Source organism: Mustela erminea, chromosome 5 (assembly GCF_009829155.1).
Source record: "Mustela erminea isolate mMusErm1 chromosome 5, mMusErm1.Pri, whole genome shotgun sequence".
NCBI classification, from domain to species: domain Eukaryota; kingdom Metazoa; phylum Chordata; class Mammalia; order Carnivora; family Mustelidae; genus Mustela; species Mustela erminea.
The window spans coordinates 63,810,075-63,833,876 of NC_045618.1; the positions used below are offsets into that span (position 1 = coordinate 63,810,075).

General features: G+C 46.1%; 2 protein-coding genes and 1 pseudogene across 4 annotated transcripts in view; 2 read left to right on the top strand and 1 right to left on the bottom strand.

Moving 5' to 3' along the window:
* The window catches only part of CCNDBP1 (cyclin D1 binding protein 1), a 79,514-nt gene that overhangs the window by 10,940 nt on the left and 44,772 nt on the right, over positions 1-23,802 (top strand). The window contains exon 12 of one of the 3 annotated variants that reach the window (XM_032343473.1): positions 2,199-2,496. The exons of the other annotated variants lie outside the window; for them this stretch is intronic. Coding sequence (XP_032199364.1) covers positions 2,199-2,346 — 148 coding nt within the window. The 3' untranslated portion in view covers positions 2,347-2,496. Of the gene's footprint in view, positions 1-2,198; positions 2,497-23,802 lie in introns of those variants that run through there. 3 annotated transcript variants of the gene reach the window in all.
* On the bottom strand, positions 1,251-20,995 carry EPB42 (erythrocyte membrane protein band 4.2). The gene is made up of 13 exons (XM_032343469.1): positions 20,801-20,995; positions 19,462-19,647; positions 18,420-18,653; positions 15,314-15,432; positions 13,817-13,921; positions 12,760-12,937; positions 12,227-12,365; positions 11,838-11,941; positions 10,870-11,112; positions 7,905-8,201; positions 4,798-4,964; positions 3,572-3,705; positions 1,251-1,558 (listed from the first exon to the last, which is right to left on the bottom strand). The coding sequence occupies exons 1-13, from the start codon at positions 20,808-20,810 to the stop codon at positions 1,396-1,398; spliced, it is 2,079 nt and encodes a 692-aa protein (XP_032199360.1). The 5' UTR covers positions 20,811-20,995; the 3' UTR covers positions 1,251-1,395.
* On the top strand, positions 13,918-15,318 carry LOC116590972 (annotated as a pseudogene).

Below are 23,802 nucleotides of genomic sequence, written 5' to 3' on the forward strand. Positions count from 1 at the left end.
CTTTCTACCAGAAATGCAGTGGGTTGAGACTAGCACATTGGTTTCATTTGGATTTATAGGTCTAAAGATCTGATTCTGATCAGAACTGTATTTAGAACAAAAATGCCTGACTTTATTTTTATTTTTTAAGATTTTTTTTTTAAAATTTTTTTATTTATTCATTTGACACAGAGAGATCACAAGTAGGCAGAGAGGCAGGCAGAGAGAGAGAGAGGAGGAAGCAGGCTCCCCGCGGAGCAGAGAACCCTATGCGGGACTCGATCCCAGGACCCTGAGATCATGACCTGAGCCAAAGGCTGCGGCTTAACCCACTGAGCCACCCAGGCGCCCCATATTTTTTAAGATTTTTATTTATTTTGAGAGAGAGCGAGTGATAGAGAGAGAGACAGAGAGCATGAGCAGAACAGTTGGGCAGAGGGAGAAGCAGGCTCCCCACTGAGCAGGGAGTCCAAAACGGGGCTCGATCTTAGAACCCTGGGATTGTGACCTGAGCTGAAGGCAGGTGCTTAGCCGACTGAGCCACCCAGGCATCCAACATCTGACTTTATTTAGAGAAGATGACTTCAAAGCTCCTTTAAGTGCTTCAGTGGTTTCATAATATCATCATTCTTATCATTAAGTCCTTCTAAATTAGTTATTCCATCTAAGTTATTCCATCCATGCCTCCAAAATTATTTCATAGTATTGAGCTCTTTTTGTTAGGTTGCCCAATTTATTGAACAGGTTTGTTTTTCTTAACACATGCTTGTTCTTTCCTACATTACATGTCGTTCCAAATGTAAATATAAAATGTTTATACATCAAAAATTTTAAATGTATAAGAGAGTTTATATGGTTTTAAGGGCCTTTTTGCTTGGCCATCATGATTTAATTGTATTTTTGCAGTGGTCTAGAAGATCACATATCAGAAAGCAGGGTAAACCTGTATGATGTGCATTCTGGTGACCTGACTTGGTCTGCAGGTCTCCACAATGTCTGATGCCAGTCTTGTTCCTTGCATGGGTGTAACTTATCCCATTTGCCCTTTTGATGTGTCCCCATGGTCTTTTTAGTTCTAATCAGCTACAACAGTCATTCTTTTGAGAAGTTTGTGTGTACTTGAGTTGAAATTCTTTACGTCAAATGAGTTTTAATTTACTTTTATCAAGCGCCATTCCATACTTCTCAAAAGAGTCATAAAGAGAAGGAACTGAAATTAAACTGAGAGAGTGCCAAAGCAACAAAATAATGTAAATAACAAACAAAAATGATAACTTTGTACAAAAGGAGTACAGTTCTTTTATTTTTCTCTCCTAGGGCCTGTTTTCTATATACTTAATAGTTTTCATATTTCTCTAGTGGGCTGAGTTCATGTTATCAATATCAGACTTTAATTAAGGGATACTTAATGGAAGTTTAAGCGGGAAGTTCAGGGGCTTCCACAGTGATGTTTCTGTAGTTGGTTACGTTCTGGAACATATCGCAGTCCATTTCCACAGTGAGCCTCTGGAGCCCCACCTGTGTCGGTGTGAACTGGAATTCAGTGTACAAGATGTTTCCAGGCCACACAGAAGCTAATCTGAAAAAAAGGAAAAGGCAGGTGGTAGTTCTGTCCCATTGCTTTGCTAGTCCCAGTGACTCTGATCCTTCCCTGCTTGAAGATGTGAACTGTGAAGAAATAAACATTTAAGTACCTTGCTGTTGAAACAGGGGAAGTTTTAAGGAGATAGAAGACAGAAGCCTCCCTATGGCAAACAATTGCAGGGTTAAGAAGAGAAACACCCTAATTTAAGGGCTTCCAAGCTGCATCTGTTATTTCTTTTATCGCCTGTGACTGGTCCCACTCTTGGTAGTAGTACCAGGGTATGTTTGGGACGGCTGTGGTTTTGGATCCCTCACATTGCTAAGTGCTGTGAGGGTACAGTGGACATATACAGAAGATGTCAGTCTGTTAACAGATGGTGTTTGGCATCCTATCAGCAACCTTCTCATAGTGACTAAGAGAGTAGCACAGATTTCCTTTGAGGAGCTTTCCCCCTGGTTGATCCGGAATACCATGAAAGTATAGTTAAATGTTGACAGTCTCTCCTCTCTCAATCTACTGGCAGTAGTGATTCATTGAGTTTCATAAGGCTGAGGCATTGGCTCAATAACCAGAAAACTACCAGGGATTTCAGGAGTAGGCACGGTGAACTCTAAACTGTATACTGTGTTTTCAGCAAAGGATGTGGCAGACACAGTGGGAGAAGAAATAATGAAGGAAGATACTTGCAACATCTGAAACCAACAAAGGACTCATACAGGGAACTCCTACAGATCAACAAGGAGGAAAGGCAGGAACACCAAAAGGAATGTGGGCAAAGTTAAAAACAAATATTTTACAGAGGAGGAAACCGAAAAGGCTAATAAACATATGAAGAGTTGCAAATCAAAACAATAATGAGATATTACCTTACTTCTGTTTGGAGAAAAGGAAGCTGAGTATGGCCAAGAGTGAAGAAAAGTGGAGAAATGGTAGGAATATAGAAACTCCTGTACTGCTGGAGGGGGTGTGGACTTCTGCAGTCATTGTGCAGACAAGTCTGATAGTACCCGGTCAAACCAGATCCTGTGATGTACATTCTTTCCTCCCCGACCAGAGTTTCAAGCTAGTTTATAAGAAGACATGTGAGGCTGTTTATTGCAATAGTATTTGTGATGTTTGAGAGCTGGAGGCTCTTTGGGTGCCCATCACTGTAGAGTGGCATGGTAGAAAGTACAGATGTACCAAATGAAGCCTTACGTTGCCAGAGCAGTGGGCTTAACACATGTGGATGAATCTCCAAAACAGCTCATTAGTTGTCATTAGTAGAATACAGCTCTTTGGCCACACCAAGAGGCAGCCTGAGCTCTCTGGGATATTTTCTTATACTCAGGCCTAACTCCTTGCCTGCAATTACCAGCAATACCAAACCTCTTCCTGCATGACCAGGGCAGCAATTGGGGTCAGGTGGATGCCCATTGGGCACTTCCTCACTCCTGTCTTCCAGGAGGAGGGAGGCCCTAATCTTTCAGTTCTGCTTCTAGAGGGTATTTTTTTTTAAGATTTTATTTATTTTTTGATAGCGATCACAGGTAGGCAGAGAGGCAGGCAGAGAGAGAGAGGAGGAAGCAGGCTCCATGCTGAGCAGAGAGCCCGATGCGGGACTCGATCCCAGGACCCCGGGATCCTGACCCGAGCTGAAGACAGAGGCTTTAACCCATTGAGCCACCCAGGTGCCCCTAGAAGGTATTTTTTTTCTATCTCTATGAACACAGCAAAAAGACAGTCATTAATCTTGGATCCCTGCCTTTCTAACAAGTAGAGTTGTTTCAGTGAGATGAGAAGCTAGCAGCAGTCTCTCTCTCTCTCTCTTAAAATATTTTATTTATTTGAGAGAGCACAAGTGAGGGTGGGTGGGGCCAGGGGGAGAAGGAGAAGCAGGCTCCCCATTGAGCAGGGAGCCCAGATGCAGCACTCGATCCCAGGATCCCAGGATCCTGACCTGAGCTGAAGGCAGATATTTAACCAACTGAGCCACCCCGGTGTCCCGAGAAGTTTGTAGTCTCTTACCTATACCTCCTCTCTCTGTGAATGAGGCCCCTTCCAAAGAGGGAGATCACACAGTCCTTCAAGGGAGCATCTAGGAAGTTATGGAGCTGGACTGAAGCCTTAAGAAGTTGATACTGCTCTGCTGTCTCTGGCATCTGTGGGAAGAGGCAAAACCTGGAGTAGATGCCATGAGCACAGGGCTGTACTTACTGGTTCCCCTCCTAGGCATCCTCCCTGTACTCTCCTCAGTTACTCTCTTGTCTCTGCCATCCATACCCAAACTCCACACCTGACTTCTTTACTTTTCTATCTGGTCTTCCTGAATTGATACTTACCCTTGCCTTGATTCATCTGTGGCCATCTCTGGTAGTTCCTCTCCTCCACTTAGAAACCTTGGAGGGGTTCCCATTGTCTTCAGAATTCAGTGTTGGTAGGCATTCAGAACCCTTCGTGGTCTGACCCCAACCCCCTTCTCCAGCCTTATCTGTTCTTCCCCTGACTAAATGACATCCCAGCAACCCCCTCAGACTCCCATTTACTGGGTCCTCTATGCTCAGTCTTTGGCCTGCAGTGGCCTTCCTCAACTTCCGCACTAAAGCTTACCTATTTTTCAAGTCCTATAAATGCCTCCTCCTAGTAAGTCTTCCTCAAACCCACCAGCTGAAATTAATCCCCTTACTTAACTTATGCCACAGTGACTTCATACCTCTATTGAAGCACTTACATAAAAGACCTAACATTGTGCCTCCTTTACTTAACCATAATACACACTTATTGAAGGCTGGGACCAGATCGTATTCATTTTGGTCAGGGTAGACATGTGGAAAGAGGACTAGATCAAGAGCCATAAGCCTCTGAAACATCCCATTTTCATTATCATGGTATGATAATCTCCAGGATTGTTTCCTCATCTGAATAATGGGAATGGTTCCACTTCACAGGGTTTTTCTATTAAAGAAGGTGAAAATACATTGGCATATGTATAAAGTGCTAAATAAATATAGGCTAGTATTATTCAAGAATGGAGGCAGCAACTGGGGAGGCCCTGCTTTTTAAAATCTTTATGGAACCAAAAAAAAGAAGCTGGAAGATGTCGACCTTAACCATCTCTTTCAAGAGAAGGAGCTCTCAACCTGACATTTTCTAGTAATCCTAGAGCATGGTTGTTTGCCCTAAAGCTTGAGGGGCTCTGATTCCTTCTGAAACAGGAGCAAGTGAGAGTGACTTGGGGAAGGACTGGTGCCTACCTCAATGGTAAGGTGTGGTCTACAAATGACGATGTCTTCCTGAGCAAAGCAGCTAAGGCTGGACTCAGAGTGCATTGCCGTGGCCATGACAGTGAGTCTGAGGAAGCTGTTCTCTGGTGGGCTTTGCTCAAAATGGGAGAAAGACAGGTTGCTGGTGATTATGTTGGCTGAAACATAAGACAGGCGGAGTCAGTGCAAATCATGAGTGTGTGTGCCCTGGCAACAGGCAATATTACACATAGTGCAAAGGAGTCAGTATCTTATTGAAGTCAGAAAGATGCCTCATTTCTCACAGCAATTTCAAACTGCACTCCGTCAAGATCCCACCACCTACCGCCATCACTGCCTCCTCCAACACTCTTGCCAGACCACCTCAGCGCGACTGGTGAAGGCCCCTGCAGACTAGAACAAGTTAAGCTCTCTGGCCTCAGATTCCTTTTCTAATAATAATGCCTACCTGGTGGGTGGCTTGTGTTAAATTGAGATACTGAGTGCTTATCTCAGACTCTGCCACACAGTCATTGCTGAATATATGCTTACTTAGTTCCTTCTTATTCTCTGCTGCTTCTCTTTCCCTTTTGGAGAGAAAATGAAGCCATCCCTCTTTGTCTAGGAATCTTCTCAAGCTCATGTTCCCAGTCCCAACCTGTAGACATAGTCATCTACCCCTGCTTCCTGCTACCACCTCCAGGAAGATGAGATGTCCTCCCTCCCCAAGTCAGACCCTCCACTCTGTAAGTTTCTGCCCCATTCTGACCCCACCACTGCCTGCTGTGTTACTTTTGAGCAAATTATGTAACCTCTATGTGTCTTGATCTCCTCATCTGTAAAGTGGGGATAATAATGGCTGCTGCCGGGGCGCCTGGGTGGCCCAGTGGATTAGGCCGCTGCCTTTGGCTCAGGTCATGGTCTCAGTGTCCTGGGATCGAGCCCTGCATCAGGCTCTCTGCTCAGCGGGGAGCCTGCTTCCCCTTCTCTCTCTGCTTGACTCTCTGCCTACTTGTGATCTCTCTCTCGGTCAAATAAATAAAATCTTTAAAAAAAAAAAGATAATGGCTGCTGCCTCAGAAGGTTGTTATAAGGATAAGTGAGATGATGCATATGGAACAATTAACACTGTGTTTACCAAAAGTAACTACAGTTATTCTAGTTGCCTCTCAGTCCCCTAAGGGTTGCACCATCAGTTATAACCCATCTTTCCTGAGGCTTCAGTCTTTCCCTCTCTGTTGATTATTTTCCTCAGTGTATAAGCAGATTCTGCTCTCTGATCTTAAGTAAACAAAAAAACGCCCTCGCTCTACCCAGTGTCCCTGGCTGACCACCACTCAGCCTGTCTCCTTTTTCTGTCGGTTCTTCCAGGAAGGACTGCATACTATGTCTTGCTTCCTCAGCTCTTCATCTGTTTAGCCTGCAGGAAACTGACCTTTCACATCACTTCTCAGTAAGACCACTCCCTCAGTGTCTGTTTTCAGCCTCGACATCTCATGGCCACTCTGCTGTCCCTCTGGTTGCTCCTTCCTCTCTTTGACTTCTCTGTTTCCCTATTCCATGTTCTTTCCCTGCCTGCCCCCTACATGCTGGTGCTGCCTGGGTTCCCCTTTCACCCTCTTCTCTTCTCACAACTTTTCTTCCACCCCCAGGAACTCATCAATGCCCTGACTCTTGGCAGCCCTCTCTGGGCGGGGATTCCCACCTCTGGTTTCCAACGCAGGCCTTTATTTTGAATACCAGGTTTAGGTGTCTAGCCATCTACTAGCCATCTGTTTGGATGTCTCATGGGCTTTCAAACCCAACATGCCACAAACAGAACTCATCATCCTTCTCCCCATACGTGCTCTCCCCCATTTTTCCTGTTCTAGAAAGGAAGCGACCCTCTCACCGCCCCCCACACACATATTCACAAATCCAGTCTATCCTACCTCCTTAATATGTCTTCATTGGAAGTGCTGCTAGTCTAATTTGTCCTTCATGCCTTGACCGTTATAAAGCCTTCCAACCTCTGATCCAGTGTTGTCAGCATTAGATGCACATTAGAATCATACAGCATTATAAAACAGTCCCAATGCCAGGCTACACAACAAATCAATTATATTAGACTCTGGCAGTGAGGCCCAGGCAGCAGTATTTTTAAAGTTCCCCAGGTGATTCAACATGTAGCCAAGGCTGAGAGTCATCATTCTAATAGGACTTCTTCCATTCCACTCAGACAAAAGTTATTTTTTTTTAAATGGATTTCTGATCACATAGGCTCCTCTAGTTCACATTTTCCCCAGCTTCCCACTGCCCAAAGAACAAAATTAAAACTCCTTGGCATGACATACAAGTCCCTGCATGATCCAGACTCTGCCCCCCTCAGAAAGGGAACACAGTGAAGAGATTGGAGGCAGGGGAGCTGGTTAGGAGGCTGTTGAAATAATGTAGACAAGCTCCAGTCCACTGATCCTCTCTTATCTGCACATTGGAATCACTCAGTGAAATTAAACAGTTTTTGATGTTTGGGTCCAACCCTGGGGTTTCCAATTTAATTGATCTGGGAGACAGGCTGAGCATCAAACTTTCCAGGTGATTCTGATAGGCAGCAAAGTTTGAGAGCAACTGCTGTAGTCCAGGGACTTTCAACCCTAGGATAACATGGGGAGCTTTTAGAAAGTACCAATGCCTGGACCCCATCCCAGACCAATGAAGGAGGACTATGGGGGAGGAGGAAGAACCTGTGCACATGTTCTTCCATGTGCCTTGAATATTCGTAGCTTACTTTTTGGCTCTCACTGTCCTTCCTACTCATCCTTTCAGACCCAGTGCAGTCTGCTTTACCTGGGAGCAGCCTGCTGTAACCTGGATGATATGCTCCCTTGCTGTTGTACTCTGTTGACCTTATCAAACACTTCTTTAACTGCTACCATTGTCTGTTTCCTTATCTGACTGCAGTCGGAATTGTGGGGGCTTTCGTCTCTGTGAAGCTCAATAAATATGTGTTGACTGGCGGAGAAACAGGGGGCACATTAGGGGCTAGAAGCCACCTCTTCAGACTTTCAGGGGTGCCCTTAGGCTGCTGCCTGTCAGGATGGAAGCTGGAGTTTGGGGATATCTGTGGGCCATAGAATTACCCTTGGGACCGAGCATAAGGGACTGCTTCCTCTTCCAGAGCTCAGCAGCAAGGATACCATTGTAGTATATTGCCTGCAAGGCAGATGTCAGCTGCACTGCCTTCTCCTGGTCACTGAGGTTAACCAGTTTCACTGAGTACTGGGCTTCCCCTCCCAGGTTTAGGGAACAGGGTACTTCTAGGAATATGTGTAGAAGTTCAGCAGTCTTGAGACTGGGAGGATGGATGCCACTGTCTTTTTCATGTCGCATTCTCTCTTCCTGGACTTTCTCCAGCACCTCTTTTTCTTGAAGAGATCCTGAAGAATAGAGAAAATAAAGCAGGCCTCTTATCTAGGGGGTATAGACCATTCTAATAAAAGTCCAAGATTAAGATTCATTTACCACTGCCACTCAAAAGCCAAAATCACAAGAGCTCTGTAATTCTCTAAAGCCACATTTAGCTTAAAAAAAAAAAAAAAGTCTGTCTTAATGTGAGGCATGAAACCACAAAACAGTCCTAGAACACAGGTAGTAACTTCTTTGACATGGGCCATAGCAACTTCTTTCTAGATATGTCTCCTGAGGCAAGAGAAAAGCAAAAATAAACTATTGGGGGCACCTGGGTGGCTCAGTGGGTTAAAGCCTTTGCCTTTGGCTCAGGTCATGATCTCGGGGTCCTGGGATTGAGCCCTGCATCAGGCTCTCTGCTCAGCAGGGGCCCTGTTTCCCTTCCTCTCTCTTTGCCTGCCTCTCTGCCTACTTGTGCTCTCTGTCAAATAAATAAATAAAATCTTAAAAAAATTTATTTGGACTACATCAAAATAAAAATCTTCTGCATAGCAAAGGAAACAAACAACAAAACTAAAAGACAGCCTACAGAATGGGAGAAGATACGTGCAAATGACATGTCTAATACAGGGTACTATCCAAAATAAAGAATCTATAAAACTCGTCATCCCCAAAATGAATAATCCAGTTTAAAAAAAGGGCAGAAGACATGTATAGACATTTCTCCAAAGAAGACGTATAGATGGCCAACAGACACACAAAAAGATGCTCAACATCACTCATCATCAGAGAATGCAAATCAATACTACAGTGAGATATCACCTCACACCTTTCAGAATGGCTAAAATAAACAACACAAGAAGCAACAGGTTTTGGTGAGGTTGTGGAGAAAGGGGAGCCCTCTTGCACTGTTGGTGGGAATGCAAATGGGTTCCGCTCCTCTGGAAAGCAGTATGGAAGTTCCTCAAAAAGTTAAAAATAGAACTACCCTGCAATCCAGCAATTGCACTGGTAGGTACTTACCCAAAGAATACAAAAATACTAATTCAAAGGGATGCATGCTCCCTGATGTTTATAGCAGCATTTTCTACAACTAGTTAGATTATGGAGGCAGCCCAAGTGTTCATCAACTGATGAATGAATAAGAAGATCACACACACACCCACACGAATATTATTCAGTCATTAAAAAGAATGAAATCTTGCAATTTGCAACACTATGGTTGGAGCTAGAGTGTATTATGCTAAGTGAAATAACTCAGTCGCAGAAAGACAGATACCATATGACTTCACTCATATGTGGAATTTAAGAAACAAATGAGCAAAGAGGGAAAAAGAGAGAGAGGCAAACCAAGAAACAGACTCAACTATAGAGAACAAACTGTTGGTTACCAGAAGGAAGGTAGTTGGGGGAGATGGGTGAAATAGGCGATGGGGATTAAGGATTGCACTTGTCATCGTGAGCACTGGGTGATGTATGAAAGTGTTGAATCATATGGTACACCTGAAACTAATATTACACTGTATGTTAACCAACTGTAATTAATATAAAAAACTTGGGGCACCTGGGTGGCTCAGTGGGTTTAAAGCCTTTGATTTTGGCTAAGGTCATGATCCCAGGGTTCTGGGATCGAGCCCTGCATCGGGTTCTCTGCTCAGCGGGGAGCCTGCTTCCCCCACTCTCTCTGCCTGCCTGTCTGCCTACTTGTGATCTCTGTATGCCAAATAAATAAAACAAAATCTTTAAAATATATGTATAACTTAAAAAAAAAAAAAGTCTGCTTTGGGCAGATCCACCACAGATAAAGCGTGTCTCTTTCAGGTCATTCCTGTTCTTCAGGTGTTAAGCATTTGCCCCTTGAATGGTGGGAGAGCAAGCTTTTGGACAAGCCATGCTGACTCTGAGGACAGGTCTGCAGGGACTCACACCTTCCTAAGTGAAGAGTTGACTTATTCCATGGGCAGTGCGGGGCCATGGAATATTCTAGAGCACAGGAGTAACATCATTTTGTGTCTTTCGTGGAAACTAAGTTGGAAAGGGAGCGATAATGGAGAGACTGGACCCAGGGGGTTCCAGTTAGGAGGCTGTTACAATGCTGCAGACAAGAGCTGTTGAGGCCCTGAATTTTCTATAAGCAGTCAGGAAGAAGGCGAGGAAAGAGATGTGAGAGTAATATGGGGCAGTGAAGGAGGGAGAGTTGAGGAGAGTGCAAGCCTTCGTGTTTGGATAAATAGGTGACAGTGGTGCCATTAATCACTATGGAGAAAGGAACAGATTTGGGGTGCTGGAAGAGAGGGCGAGAAGGAGAGAGGGAGAACATCTTCTGGCAGCTGGAGTTGGTATTAGTGTGTTGTTTTATAGTAGTGGTTTTCAACTGGGGGGTAATTCCCCCCCCCCCCCAGGGGACGTTTAGAAACACCTGGAGACCTTTTTGGTTGTCACAGCCCATTGTGGAGTCCTGGCCTCTAGTGGATGCAACCTGAAAATGCTGTTGAACATTCTGTGATGCACAGCCCCCCACAATGGAGAGTTATCTGCCCCCAAATGCTGATAGTATCAAATGGGGTTACAAAATCCTATTTTATATGATGGGGAGAAGACTGTGAGTCTCTCTGGCCTGCGTCTTCCTGGCCCATCCCTTACCCTCTGTTGGCGTTTCAGGTGCTGAGAAGCCTGGGGCCCTCCCCTGCCCAGTACCTTCAGGATACTTGTAGTTCTGAGTGATGTCCTCACAGCGGTTGCTGCCCACACCCTTGGTGCTAATGTTGTTGCCAACATACTTAGTGTTGGAGTTGGTCAGCTCCAGTGCGCCGTCCTCCCGACACTTCCAGACCACACACGATGCATTTACTGCAGCAAAAAGGTCTGATACTCCAGGGGTCAGGCTTAGTGTCCCCTCCTTGACTGCTTTGACAGGGGTCAGATCACAGGACCCCAGGACTGAGGGAGAAAAAGTTCAGTGAGCCAGAGGAACTGTACCCAGACCTTTGAGTCAGAGCTGTATAACCTCAGTCCCTATCCTATACCCTATTTTCCCTTCCCTAAGATCAAGGTCAGAGGTGGGCACAAGGCAGAGTTTCTGGAAGGGCACTGCAGTAGTGAAATTCACAATTATTTAGTTACAGTACTTTTTGGTCATGGCTTATGGCAGGAGACCTCTCAGAAACTGGGCAGGAAGAACCTCAGAAGAATGTAGTAAAGCCGAGTTCCTTAGCCAGCTGTACTACGGATATAATAAGAACAGGTCACCTTTATTGAGCACTTCCTTTATGCCAGGCTCTGTTACTGTTCTGCTGCTGAGGAAGGAAGAGCAGTCCTTGTATGGCTCCTGGAGATTTCTTCTCACAAGCCCCTAACCCAGCACATCCACTAGCTATCTTAAGGCCTTTTACCCTTCACTGAGACTCTGCTCCCTCGCCCATTGCTCTGAGATAGGACAAGTCTCCCCATGGCCTTGGGCCTAGATGGTTAACACCTTTGTTCCCTTGAGCCTGCTTCAGACTTCAGGAGAGCATTCTGTTGGCCGCTATCACTCCTTCTACTTCTCCTGTTTTAGAAGACACAGACCCCCTTTGGACCTCCTGCTGCTCCTGTTTTTGAGGGACTTCTTGCTTGCACAGCTTTGTGCAGCCCAGGATGGTAGTGGGTCTACCCCCAGCCATTACCTCCACCTCCACTGGAAACACATGGGTACAGAATCTGCCATCCATCATAACCTGGGGGCAAAGCAGGCCGGGTCATCCAGCACTCTGTGGAAGTCTGGAAGATCCTGAAGGCACCAAAGGAGTAATTCAAGTGAGGAAGAAAGTGGTCCTAAAGAGGACTAGACATGGCAGAGTCATTATTGCCATGGGGACGGGAGGAGTCTGTAAAAGTGGCTGCAACACTCTAGGGGTGGAGGGGAGGTGCTGGGAGCATCCTGGCTACAAGAGTCTTGAGGGCCTCCTCTCAGTGCTAGGTCACTCAGAGTGTGGGAGGGGGTTGTCATGAGGTTATACCATGTGGGTTTGGAAACCTTCCATGTCTGGGACCTTATCCTGCTTGGGCTTCTCACCAGATTCTGCCTCCTTGGCCTTCTCCATTCTGAAGGCCCTCCTCATTGTAGTATTCATCCACCAACAAGCGTCCGCCGGTTCCCTGGGCTGAAGTGAACGTGGTAATAACACGGGCAGGGATTCCCAGGCATCGCAGCACTGTGTAGAAGGGGCCAAAGAGTCAGGGGGTGCCAGAGAGGCCTGTGTATGTATAGCTAGAGTTCTCAGTGTCTCCTCTGGGAAGGCACAGTCTTAAATGCTGCCTGATGCTGTGGAAAGAGGAGGGACACCGGCACCTGGCAGGTAGGACTGACACACACACACAGGGTACTTGAAGGCCGAGAGATGAGACACTTAAAGTGTATGCAGCAGGCAGAGTCTACAGCAGGGCAAGGCTTGCACAATGTACAATAGAGCACTGGGGTTTGCTGTCCTGGAGCATGGGGAGGGAAAGTTTCAGGGCAAAAGCATGGGGAAACCCAAAAGGCAGGGCGGACACGCTGTACAGTAGCCAAGGTGACCCAGGAGTGCGGCAGGCAAACCAGCTCTGTACCTGTGCAGGCAACTGCGGCGAACACCCACGCCTGACTGTCGTACACAGGTCGCCCTTGGCCTGTGACCCACTGCCGCAGGATGGGCACACTGCCCCGGCGCTTGCTCAGCAAGGCCCCTTCCTGGGCAGTGGCAGCCTTTGTTGGGGGCAGGACACTCTTCTCCTTGAGAGCATGTAGCTGTTTGTGGACATGAGCACATGTTATGTGGGGCCCAGGACAGAAGAGCCTCTGGAGGAGGGGCAGGGAGTAAGGAGGGCTTAGACCACCTGTATCAGAATCGTCTGGTTACTCCTGGGCTTCACCCTACCCATTGGCTTATAATTTCTAGGAGTGGGGCCTGGGAAATTCTCCTTTCTCTCTAGCCCTCTGGAAGCCAGGGGTTCATGGACCACATTGGCAAGCAAAGTTCACATCCTAAGAAAAGCCAGAGAGCTGCCTCTCATTGGCGGCTGGTTTCACTACTCCCTCATTTGCCTGACCCTGATTCCTTTGAGAACATTTGCACTTGGGGCCTCAAGGCCCACTTATCCCAAGCTTCCTCCTCCTCACAGGTTGACCTTGTCCTCGTCCACCTCTTCAGAGGGGAGTCCAGAGGCATGAGCAGAAATGAGGAAATCACAATTCCTCTAAAAGGACATTTAGGGATAGTAGGAAGCACCAAACTACCTTCATGGTCTGTATATTCTTAGGAATAATTTAGAAATGAAAACAAATGACCACTTGAACAGCAAACACTGGGCAAGTTAGATCCTATCCCCTCCCTCCCATGGACTTAAGCCTGCAGGTTGGGCTGATGGGAGGAGGAAAAGGAAGGAGGAGTGCTCTGAGGAAATCCGGGCCAGTTTTAGTCCTCCTGGCTTGTGTCCCAAGGGATGACACTTCCCTTTGCTTTTCTCTCCCTTGTGGATACTACTGCCCTCCCTCCTCACTGGACTGTCTCTAGGAACTGGCCCCCACATCCTAGGAGGAAGGTACCATTTGTGATTTGAAGATTTCCAGGGCCGTAAATGTAGGCAGCTCTAGCAGAGGACTCCCCTCCCTCCCCAACTCACTTACCAAGGCACCCAAAATACAGGCCACATGCTCAGGGTTGCCCCACTCCTCCACCTGCTTGTCCGCACTCAGTAAGCGGAGGCTGAGGTTGATGACACTGCTCTCAAACTGTAAGGAGCACATAGGACCATGATGAAGACTTGCAGGTTGCATACTCATCCCCCCACCATCACCTCAGACTTCTTCCAGACTCAGGTTCCATTCCTTCCAGCCTTGCCTTCTTGTCTCCTGTGGGAGTTCTGGCTTTTCCCTCCCTCCACCATCCCCCCTGGTCCCTGAGTCCACGCAGTCCCATCCTTTGCCTTTTCTGTTGTCTGAATTCCCAACAGGGTGGGAGCCACTGAGGACCAGAGCTGTATCAGTTCATTTCTATCATTTGCCATTTCAGGTGCTCCTACATCTCCTTCTAGGACTGACCCACATGGGGAGGAGACCCAAGACAGCTCTTGCTCTTGAGGAATCCACATTTAGGAGCAGAGAGGGTCATGTAGGCACTTAGACTATGGATCTCAGGAACACGGCCAGTGTTCTAGGAAAGATGTCAGCCCAGAGCAGAGGGCATAATGAGAAGAGTCACTCTTTGGGGGCTGAGGAAAACATTCTGATGGTCTTAAAAGATGGGTGGGAATTTTCTGGGGTGATAAAGGAGGGAAGGTATTCCAGTCATATTCAGCCTGTTTGTTCAGGGGATGGCCAGAAGCTGGTGCATGGGGGGGCTCTTGAGGAAAGGAAAGCAGTGGCCTGGCTCTGAAGGGCCTTAGGGGTCAAGCCAGGGCATTTACTTTTTATCCTGTAGACAGTGGGGATTTAACAGAGGGTTGATCTGCTGTGGCCTTTAGGAAGATAGCTCTGGAAGCTGTGGAGGCTGGTCTGACGTGGCCCTGAGGAAAGAGGCACCACATGGTGGAAATGGCCAAAAGAAGCCTCACTGACACACCAGGAAACAAGGTTGTGAGAAAAGGAGGATTCTGTTTGGCGCCACCATTTCGTCCATCTTGGGTCTCTGCACCTTTCACAGAACTTCCAAGAGCGCTATGCTGGGATACAGCATCTGGAGGTTCACAATCTATGTGGTCTGTAGGAGCCACTGTGAGGAGGGCTCAGGGAAGGATTTGCCATTTTCAGTAGAAAACAAGCAGCATTTACTAGTTATGATGACTATATACTTGGGTCTGGACTTCCTTCACCTTATTTTGTAGTAAGACACTAACTGCTTAAGAAATAAGGTGTTTAAATTAATCCATTAAACAGACATGGAAGAGAGCATTTTGAGAGGTGCATTCTCTTTGAAAAATGGATCAAACTCAAGTTCAACATACTCAATATGTTTGTAAATAAACTCACGGCATGAATTCTTAAAAAGAAGAAGAAGAAGGAGAAGAACAACAACAACAACAAAAGAAATGGCCTCATTACCTATAGGCTTTTGGATCTGCCAGCTCTGGTTTGAACACTGAAGATTATGGGGCAATCACTGCCCTTCCTCAGAGGTCACCATACCTGGCCAAAGTCCCAGGGCTCTGCGTGGAAGCACTCAGCTGTACCCAGGTAGATGAGGCCATTCTGGTTCAACACGTACTCCCTGCGTTGAGACTCCTTCTTCAGGAACACAGCATCCTCTGGTGAAAAGCAGGCAGGGATGAGGGCCTGTGGGGAGCTAGGCCTGCCCTCCACAGCTAGGCCTCTGCCCTCCCTGCCCAGTCCAGGTTTGGCTGCTGGCCTTCCCTTTAGCTCTGGGCGTGATGAAGACTGGGGAGGAATTCCCTTTTCTCACTGACCCCACTGGGACCCAGAGTCTTCTCTGATGCAGAGTGGGGACAGGGGTCAGAGTCCCAGGGGTCAGTCAAGGTGGCCTACATGGTCAACCAGACAGACGGGAACAAGTCAAGCTTAAAAAGCCTACTGGTTCCCAGAAGACATGGGCAGCCAGAGTGCTTTCGGCCCAAGAGAGTTTGGCAACAGCCCAGGGAAATTCCCAGTGGACCTGTTAGATCTCACAAGTTCAAGTAAAAAAGAAAAAACAAAAAAAAATAGCATTTCAGGTGTGCTTGGCTGGCCCAGTGGGTAAAGCATGCAACTCTTGATCTTGGAGTTACAAGTTGGAGCCCCACATTGGGCATAGAGATTATTTAAAAATAAAATGTTAAAAAAATTTTTTTTAAATGGTGTTTCAGAAAAAAGCCCAAAACTATCAAACATAGGTTGACAGAGGTGAGCAGAAAGGAAGAGGAGCACACGGTAAGACAGGGTCAGAGAGAACCGTGGAGCTGGGCGAAGTAGAAGCTAGTGGAAGCCCTGGGGGCATCCAAGTGGGTCTGAGACTCCCACAATCTCTCCTGCCTCTCCTGCTGCCTTCCTCAAAGGGTCAGGCTGGGGTTCATGAGGAGGATTGTGGGCTTTAAGGAGGACACTGTAGGAAGCTGGGAGCGTCAGGGAGACCTGCTCTGTTTGCCAACTGTCTCTCTCTGCACGTGTTGCTGGGTGGGGTAGGGGAGGAGGGTGCTTAGGCTGGTTCCTGGGGACTACTAATAAGAGAAGAGGCTTTCCAGATTATCCCTCTAGGCATCTGCTGGGAGGAGGGTACGGTATGCAAAACAACAGAAGGATAGGATATTAAAAATTAGGAAGTCCTGAAGAATCTGAGGCCTAAAATCATAGAACCATGTGCCTGAGGAGCCCTTGACTCCTGTCCCTCCATCTTGAGTACTTCTATGAAATCACTTCAAACTGAGGTCCTGGGCCCCAGGCTCTGCAGGGCTCTGGGAGGTACCTTATCAGAGCACAGGTTGCATCATCCTCCCCTTTCCCCACCAGAGTGTGGCCCCCTTTTATAAAGTTCTCTGCTTTTGAATAGGACTTTACTTATAGGATACAAAATTTCTTTTTGAGTGCAGAAGGCTCCATCTCTAAGTATGCTAAGATGGGACTTGTCCTGGATAATCTGAAAATCTCTTAATCACTTCTCAGATGAGCAGAGCCCATCATTCACCCCTGCCAACACAGACATCTCCACAGGGACTCACGTAGAGAGGCCTTCCCCAGGCAGGTCAAACCAAGCCTAGAGGCAAGAAACCTGGCATGGAGTCAAGGCTAAGAGTTCCCACTGAACTGAGCACAGTTTCAGAACTGTCTTTGCTGTGTCTTTGCTCTGGCATGAGGGCCTAGCTCTGATTGTGGGCTCAAGTCAGCGAGGCAGGTACACTGGGACTTCAACTTTGGAGGGGAGTATGTCAAGAGCCATGGGTCCTCCCGCAGCTGAAGGGGCCCTGACTCCACATTTACCCACATGGGGCAGCTGCCCCTGAATGGACACTCGTTCCCCTCTATTGCTCTACCTGCTCATCCCCTTGGATCAGGAAATAAGAGCCTGAACTGAGGATAGGCAGGGCTACCTGAAGGAGGGGGATTGGAGAACCCCACCCTGTGCAAGAAAAGTGGAGAAAGGGAGCCCACTGGGTTTCAGATGCTACAAAGAAAGGGAGTTAGGAACTGGCTGGAAAAACCCGGGAAGATTTTGTCTGCTTCCCTGTTTCCTTTTGTCTCCAGCCCTGCCTTATGAGGGCCGCTTCAGGCTGGCAGTGAAACTCCTGAAAGAAAAAGGCTCTGCACTTGTTGTCTGGGTAGTGAGGACAGGAAAGCTGGTTGAAATTGTTTCCCATCCCCCCCAAGAAACCTTTCAGGGAGCCCGGAGGATTAAGGTGAGGGGTGGCAGATTTAAGTCAACCTTCAGAATGGGAAAGAAGAGGAGATGCCCTCCTCATGTTTGGGACATGTCAACCACCTCCAATGAATTTTTTAGATGAAATAGCCCTAAGAGCCAAGGCTGGGCTTTGCCAAGAGGTGGCCACTGGTGGGGCTGCAGGAGGTCACCTGACCTCAGGAAAGCTCACCCTTAGTCCACTGAGTTATAGGCCCCTAGCTGTTTCATTTGCCACTCTAGCGAATATTTAGAACAATGTGGAGAGGACCCAGCAGCCAGTAGTAAGAGAACATACAAGTGGAGAGAAGCAAGACAACCAAACAGGGCAGATTTATTTTAGAGCTGATGAAGCTGAAGCTTTGGACCCTTCACTTGCACAGACCACTTTAGGCCTCAGCAATTCAAACTTTTGTGTTCTTTTCCTTAAATTATACAAATAGACCTCAGGTCCTGTAAAACCTGGATTCACCCTGAACGCAGACTATGGGAACCCAGGGGAGAAACAAAGAAGCCCATTCCTCAGGTTGCATCCATTCCCGAACCACTTTCCAGTTCTTGGCCCCTGTGCTATCACAATAAAGAGCAGCTCTGCCAGGATCATCTCAGTGAGTCTCAGCTCCTGTGACCAAAGAGCCCCGACCTGGCACCAGGGTTTGGTGGTGAGATAAGCCTTTGCTTTCAGTGGGAGGCCCCAGGCTGCTTGTGCCAAGGGTGACACTGACACAGGTTCTGTGTCTGAGAGGCCATTCAGCCAAGGAGCAGGTACCACAGTAACTGAATGCTGGTGTTGTCCTGAGGGGGAACTGCCCACTGGGGCCTGGGACAGTCACTTTTTTCCAGAGCTGTGCCCCAGCTGTGAGGCCTGGAGTCCCTGTGCAGCCCAGGCCGGTTCAGGTCCAAACTCACCTCGAGCCCAAGGGTTAAAGAGCAGTGTGAACTGGCCTAGGTGGAGTTGCTTCTTGCCCAAGACCTGCAGCAGGAGCGAGTAATGGCCAATGATGGCGTCTGCGGGTGCGGTCACAGAGATGGCCCAGGACTGGTCATCTCTGTCTTCCACTGCCGCATTCCACCACTTCTGGTCCCCCAGATGGGAAATTGGGAATATGGCTTGGGTCTTGTTGGCCTTGGAAGGATGCTCTCCTGCAGTCACACAGAGATGAGTTGGTCATTTGAACCTTTTGGTCACAACTCAGAGTAATAAAGTCAAGTATCACAAAGTTGGAACAGGCGAATAACTGGTTTTCAATGAGAATGGAAGCAGCCCATCCCGTAATGGGAGGCAGTAAAGGGTGCGGGGAGAGCACAGGTTCTCTGTGCTCATCGACTTACATCTAGAAAAAAATCCATAGTGTATAAAGTGGGCATAGTGGTATGCCTTCTTCGTAGGGCAGATGTGAAGTCTTAATGTGATACTGTAAAGTCCTTGGCCCAATATCTGACATGCAGTACAAATTCAATAAATAGTAGTGATTAAGTGTTACCATAAGCCTAGATTAGATCCATTCAGGCTTTCTACAAAACTGATATATTTGTAACCAAAAGGAACCCCTTAGTGATAATGATGCTCAGCAACTTCTGAATCATAATAAACAGAATTTTTAAAAAGATTTATTTACCTATTTTAGAGAGAGAGCAGGGGGAGGGAAGAGGGAGGAGAGAGAGTCCTCAAGCAGACTTCCCATCGAGTGCAGGGCCACACAAGGGCCTCAATCCCAGGGCCTGAGATCATGACCTGAGCCAAAAGCAAGAGTTGGCCACTTAGCCAACTGAGCCACCCAGGCACCCCAATACACACTATTTTTTAGACATGTTATCTCATCCTCACCACAGCCTTCCCAGGTGGACAGGACTTCTTGAGTCTCAGGTACAGTGGGGGCCATTTGCCCCTTTGTTCCCTGAGGGAGTCCTAGAGCAAGAAGCTCTCCAGTCCTAGGCCTGCCCCACTCACCAGTTTGTGCAATGAGGGCTACCTTCTTCAGGTTGGACGTAAATGCATAGACTGGAGCCTGGAAGTGCAGGATGATGGTGAAGGGCTGTCCTCTCCTCACAATGAGATGCCGGGAGCTGATGGCCTTGGTGTGGTGCTCCTCATTGTTTTTTGCTGCCTGGAAGTCACAGTTCTTGATCCCCAGAGCTGTGGTGGAAAAGAGAAGTCACGGAAATGAGGTAAATGTGACAACTCTAGTAAAAGCAGAGACCCTGGAGTCAGAGTTAAACTGAGGTTCAAATCCTCAGGTCGACTTACATACTAGCTGTGCCACCTAAAGCAAGTAACTTAACCCCCTGAACCTCAGTTTCCTCTTCCTTAGAATAATCGTCCTTCTCTGCAGTTGGAGAAATGAAATGAGTTAATGTATTAATACACTTAGCACAGTGTCAGACATGTAGGAAGTCCCATTCAATGAGACTTTTACTATATTATTAATAAGAGCAATGCTTGCTCTCATTGTTGACCTTCTTTTCTGGTCCCTATCCAAAACAATGGATAAAACCTAGAATTTTGCTTACCCCTACTCCTGTCTTCTTCAAACACTGTCAGATAATTTTTAAAGCTTGTTTTGAAATCGCTGAGCTGATTCTCTTGTTTTATAGACAAGAGTGAGGCCCAGAGAGTTAGAACCAACTCACCCGAGATCATACTTGGCTCTTTCACCTGAAGGCTCACCAAACCCATGGCCTCCTGTAGCCCCCGAAAAACTTTCCGAGGAGGGGACCTGAGAGTATTATGACAGCCTATCAAGCAGTTCTCATTTTATAATAAGTCTTGAAAATATACAACAGACTTGTGCAGAGGCTCCTGAGCTTTCTGTGTCCTCTGGTTCTATCTATTATCTTGCTTGTTGTTGAACTCTGTCCCTTGAATTTGGATTCCCTGACTCTTACCTCCACTTCTTTCCAGCTTAGCTTTGAGGCTATACTGCCCTCATGCTTTGCCAGGGTTATCTCCTGTGTGTATCACAATCCAGTGAGAATAATCATGTTGTAATGCCATAAATCCATGTTAACTGTCATCATCGTCTTCACAACTATGGCCACCGATTTACCACCAGCAACCAACCGTATTGCCACACCTAGCCATACCGATGCTACCACCACCACAGCACCCACTACCACTCCCAACACAGCCCCACCCACCATCACATCCACCACCAGCAGCACCTACCACCACCTCCACCAGTCACACCACCATAACCTCCACCACCATCCTACTTCTCTTAATGAAAACACGTTATGATGGGGAGCTACTGAGAGTTAAGTAAGCCTCATGGAGAAGTGGCTTGGCTCACCCTGTCCCATGGCTATAGGCTGCTCTTCTCCACTTGACCACAGAAAATGCCTGTTGCTTGAACTGTTGCTCCGTGCTGCTGCCTTTCTGAATCCGTCCTGAGAGAAAATGATGGAGGTACTCTCATTGGCTTAAGAATCTACAACAGTGGAGTGTCCTCCCACTCCTCCTGTGAGCTCCCACACATGTTTCTTTTTTTCTTTCTCTCTCCCCACTGGTATCTCTTGGGCCAGCTGCTGGGAGTTGCCCTTTTTCATTTTATCTCTTATGCTGGGCTGGGGTGAAGGGTGGAATGGGGGAAGATCTGCCAGCTAGAAGCTGAGAGGACACTTCTAAGCCTGTTACTTCAATGGTCTCAAGAGACCCTCAGAGATCTTACCTGGACAATGCTGGAAGACTCTGGAAGAGATGACTCCATAAATAGGAGGCCCATATCCAACTCCAAATTTCAGGCCCTAAACACATCATGGGCTTTAAGTTGCTACTTGTTTGTGGCTATTTTGGTAATAGAGAGACCTGTGTGTCTGGGATTCATCTGTGTTAAACAGATAAAGAGGTAGAATTTGTTGGTGAAAAATAAATATCCTAAAAGTAGAAGTCAGAGCCCCTGCTCTTCTAAGCCCACCGGGTCTGGAACACTCTTCCGGGGAAGGTTGGGAACTATCTTGGGACTGAGGGCCTATGTCTTTTCTATTTCAACTTATCTAGTCATGGGGGAGAAAAGACACAAGAAAGGACCTCCTCTTTGGCCCTCTTTGGTTTTCGGAAGCCCAGCTTTTGCTAGAAGTATCTAAGACGTGCAACCCGGAACACTGTCAGGGACAGCCGTGCTGGCCTGCATGCATATGGGATACCTGTAGAAAGATATAAAAGACACTACAAAGAACACCAGGTGCCTGTGGGGAGGAGAGCTGGAGAATGGGGTAGGAAGATGATTTTTCTCCTGTTTATACTTTTATACTTTTAAAACTTTGAGCCATTGCCCATTTGAAGAATCTTATTATGTTAAAAGAAGAAGAAGAAGAAGAAGAAGAAGAAGAAGAAGAAGAAGAAGAAGAAGAAGAAGAAGAGGAAGAAGAAGAAGAAGAAGAAGAAGGAGAAGAAGAAGAAGAATGAAGAGGTAAATTTTTCATTACTTGAAGATAATGTGATTTTTACCTGGAAACCATAAATCAACTAAAAAAATGATTATAAAAGATCACTTAGAATGCTATTCTTAAGTTTAGTGCATTCCCAATAACAACTCTAACAAGCTTTTTCTCTGAAACTAGAAAAGCTGATTCTAAGTTTCAAAAGAAAAGTTCTAGGGGCGCCTGGGTGGCTCAGTGGGTTAAGCCGCTGCCTTCGGCTCAGGTCATGATCTCAGGGTCCTGGGATCGAGTCCCGCATGGGGCTCTCTGCTCAGCAGGGAGCCTGCTTCCCTCTCTCTCTCTCTCTCTACCTGCCTCTCCATCTACTTGTGATTTCTCTCTGTCAAATAAATAAATAAAAACCTTTAAAAAAAAAAAGAAAATTTCTAAAAGATATCAGATATAATCCAAAAAGATCTAAGAAGATATAAAGATGTTTTAGATGAAAACATCTAAGATGTGTTTTACTATCTAGTGGGCCTTGTCATGCTACATTTCTGACTTCTTATATAGTACAACCAGCTTTCTAGATATTAAACCATAGTACGATATCACTACATTTGAAAAAGTACATTGACCAAAATAAACACATTAAATATGGGCTAAACGTGGCACTTTGAATCAATGTGGAAGATAAGGACTTAGTAATAAATGGTTTGGGGACAACGAGCTTGCAGAGTAAAATTGATTTCCTATCTTTCACCATACACCAAAATGAATTCCAGATGGATCAAAACTCTAAATGTAAAAAATTAAATCCTAAAAATACTAGAAGAAAAGATAATAGACACTGTTAAGTCAGCGTGGAGAAGGCTTTTTAAAATATAACACAAACCTTAGAAGCCATAAAGAAAAAATAGATAATTTTTATTCCTTGAAATTTTTTTACTTGGAAAACTCCATAAAGTTAGACGATATACAACTCTGAAAAACAATCTGAGGGTTTTGAAGGGGCGGGGGGTGGGAGGTCGGGGTAACAGGTGGTGGGTATTATAGAGGGCACGGATTGCATGGAGCACTGGGTGTGATACAAAAACAATGAATACTGTTATGCTGAAAATAAATTTAAAAAATTAAAAAAAAAGATATACAACAAATTGGGAGAAATGTTTAGAACCCATAACACAAATTTTTACTTTCCTTAATGTAAACGGTATCTGCAAATCAATAAGTAAAGAACAACAAATCAATAGAAAAAAAGGCGAAGGATATGACAGAAAAGAAAATTCAAGTGTCTCTTAAATACATGAGAACATGTCCAGCCTCATTTAATAGAAATGCAAAATTAAACTACCCTGGGATATTATTTCTTTCACCTATCAGACTGGCAAAGATAGAGTAGTTTGTCAACTTTCTGAGTTAATGATGGCTAGGGAGTTACTCTCTAAAAGTACTGGTAGGAATGTAAGTTGAAATAGCTTTCTTTCCTTTTTTTTAAAGATTTTATTTATTTATTTGAGAGAGAGAGAGAGAAGGAGTGGGCGGAGGGGCAGAGAGAGGGAGAAATAGACTCCCTGCCGAGCAGGGATTCCCAGGACTCTGGAATCATGACCTGACACAAAGGTAGACACTTAACCAACTGAGCCACCCAGGTGCCCCTAAGTTGGTATAGCTTTCTAAGAAAAGTTAAGTAATATTTACCCAAAACTTAAATCCCTCTGCTTTTGACTCAGCCATTTCACTTCTAGATATTCTAATGCAAATATTCAAACATGTGAAATGAAATTTATACAAGTATATCCATTGTACTATCCAGCACAATGGATATACTTGTATAAATTTCATTTCACATGTTTGATTATTGTACTGGATAGTACAATGGATATACTTAAATATTTTACTGTAGCTAAAATAGCAAAATACCAGAAGCCAC